The following is a 1,417-nucleotide window of genomic DNA, read 5'->3' on the forward strand; positions in this document are numbered from 1 at the left end:
GATTCTGAGAGTTTTGTTGATAGTCAGATGAACATTTGCCACATATATTGATCTCCAGGATTTTTAAAACCTGGGCCCCACTGATAATTTTTTAAGCTACTGGTTATTTGAGGAAAGTGTAACATGGAAGGTTTTAAAATACAAATGTCAACAGTTTTGGGGTAACCACTTACAATCTTTTAGGTTTTTTGTGTCTAGGCATACACACAGCCTCTGTACATCTGTACAAGGACCGCACTTAAATTCATCGTGCAAAGGAGATCTAAACGAAAATCAATGATCTTTCAATAACCTAACTATTTTAGAACTATGATAAATCTTGCACATTATACTGGATGTGTTAAGCCCAAAATACTTTGCGTTTTAGTGATGCTATTTAAAAATAAGCCTGTTTATTGACAAACATTTATTTCTATGTTTTATTTTTTAAACCATTAAATTAATGCACACTTTTGATGAAAACTGATGGAAAATACACAGCAAACTATTGAGAATTTAATCAAACGTTTTTACTCCAGTTTAAGATTAGACAAAACGCTAATAAGCTATACACAACGCCACCCCGGTTATGCAATGTTGTAGTTTCGTTTGCATTGTTTTAAAGCATCATTGAACCCCTCACACATAGAAATATCATTGTTACTCTGAGCGCAGTTAAGGAATTGCTGAAGCTCCCAGCTGCAGACTTGAGGTTGTTGTTGCTGCTGTTGCCCTTGGTATTGTTGTTGGGGTGGCGGTTCCTGGTACGTTACATCTGGACTTTGATTATTTCCACTGCCTCCTCCACCACCAAACAGAGCGCTAGATACTCCATGTCCGATTACGCTACCCACAGCCACTCCACCAGCAGTGGCAGCCATTTGGCCCATTAGCCCCGGGCCCTGACTCTGCGGGGCAGCCATCTGTGTTGGAGGTCTTGGGGCAGGTTGTCGGGTCGGTGCAGGGGCCGAACGCCGCACTGGAGATGGAGAGCTTCTTCTTCCCCGAGGCATGATTTTTTTCAACTTATTGTTAACAGATATAAGATATTAAGTGCAGAACGCTGCATGGAAAATTTAAAAGAAGGATTACAATTGTAAAACAAACTCAACGTAAGAATGCACAGATAAAAGACAATTCTATTCTTGTAGAACATAACTACGTAGTAAGTAAGTTATGTTCTTTTACTACATAGTTATGTTCGACACAAATAAACTGGCTCTGATTTTGTTGCTCAAATTACAATCTTGTAATTTAAAATTAAGATAAACAAAAAAATCAGGGCATAGCAATTAGTTAATTCCTAATCAAATATTTAGTTAATACCTGATAATTAAAACATTTTTATTATTACAAAAATTGCCACAAAAAAGTAGATTAACATTTCTTATAGAAAACAAAATCTTTCTGACTGTAAATTGCGGCACAACTGCTTTTC

At 37.0% G+C, this 1,417-nt stretch overlaps 1 protein-coding gene across 1 annotated transcript; it reads right to left on the reverse strand.

Annotated features, from left to right (window-relative positions):
• Positions 1–405: 405 nt before the first annotated feature.
• On the reverse strand, positions 406–1,073 carry LOC145237420 (uncharacterized). Its single transcript, XM_080100273.1, has one exon. The coding sequence runs from the start codon at positions 990–992 to the stop codon at positions 567–569; it is 426 nt and encodes a 141-aa protein (XP_079956399.1). The 5' UTR covers positions 993–1,073; the 3' UTR covers positions 406–566.
• Positions 1,074–1,417: the final 344 nt, after the last annotated feature.

The sequence above is a fragment of the Phallusia mammillata genome, chromosome 7 (assembly GCF_965637545.1).
Source record: "Phallusia mammillata chromosome 7, kaPhaMamm4.hap1.1, whole genome shotgun sequence".
Classification (NCBI taxonomy): Eukaryota; Metazoa; Chordata; class Ascidiacea; order Phlebobranchia; family Ascidiidae; genus Phallusia; species Phallusia mammillata.

Bases quoted from the DNA above. Each gene is read 5' to 3' on its own strand.
- LOC145237420 (XM_080100273.1), bottom strand. From the start codon at position 992: ATGCCTCGGGGAAGAAGAAGCTCTCCATCTCCAGTGCGGCGTTCGGCC.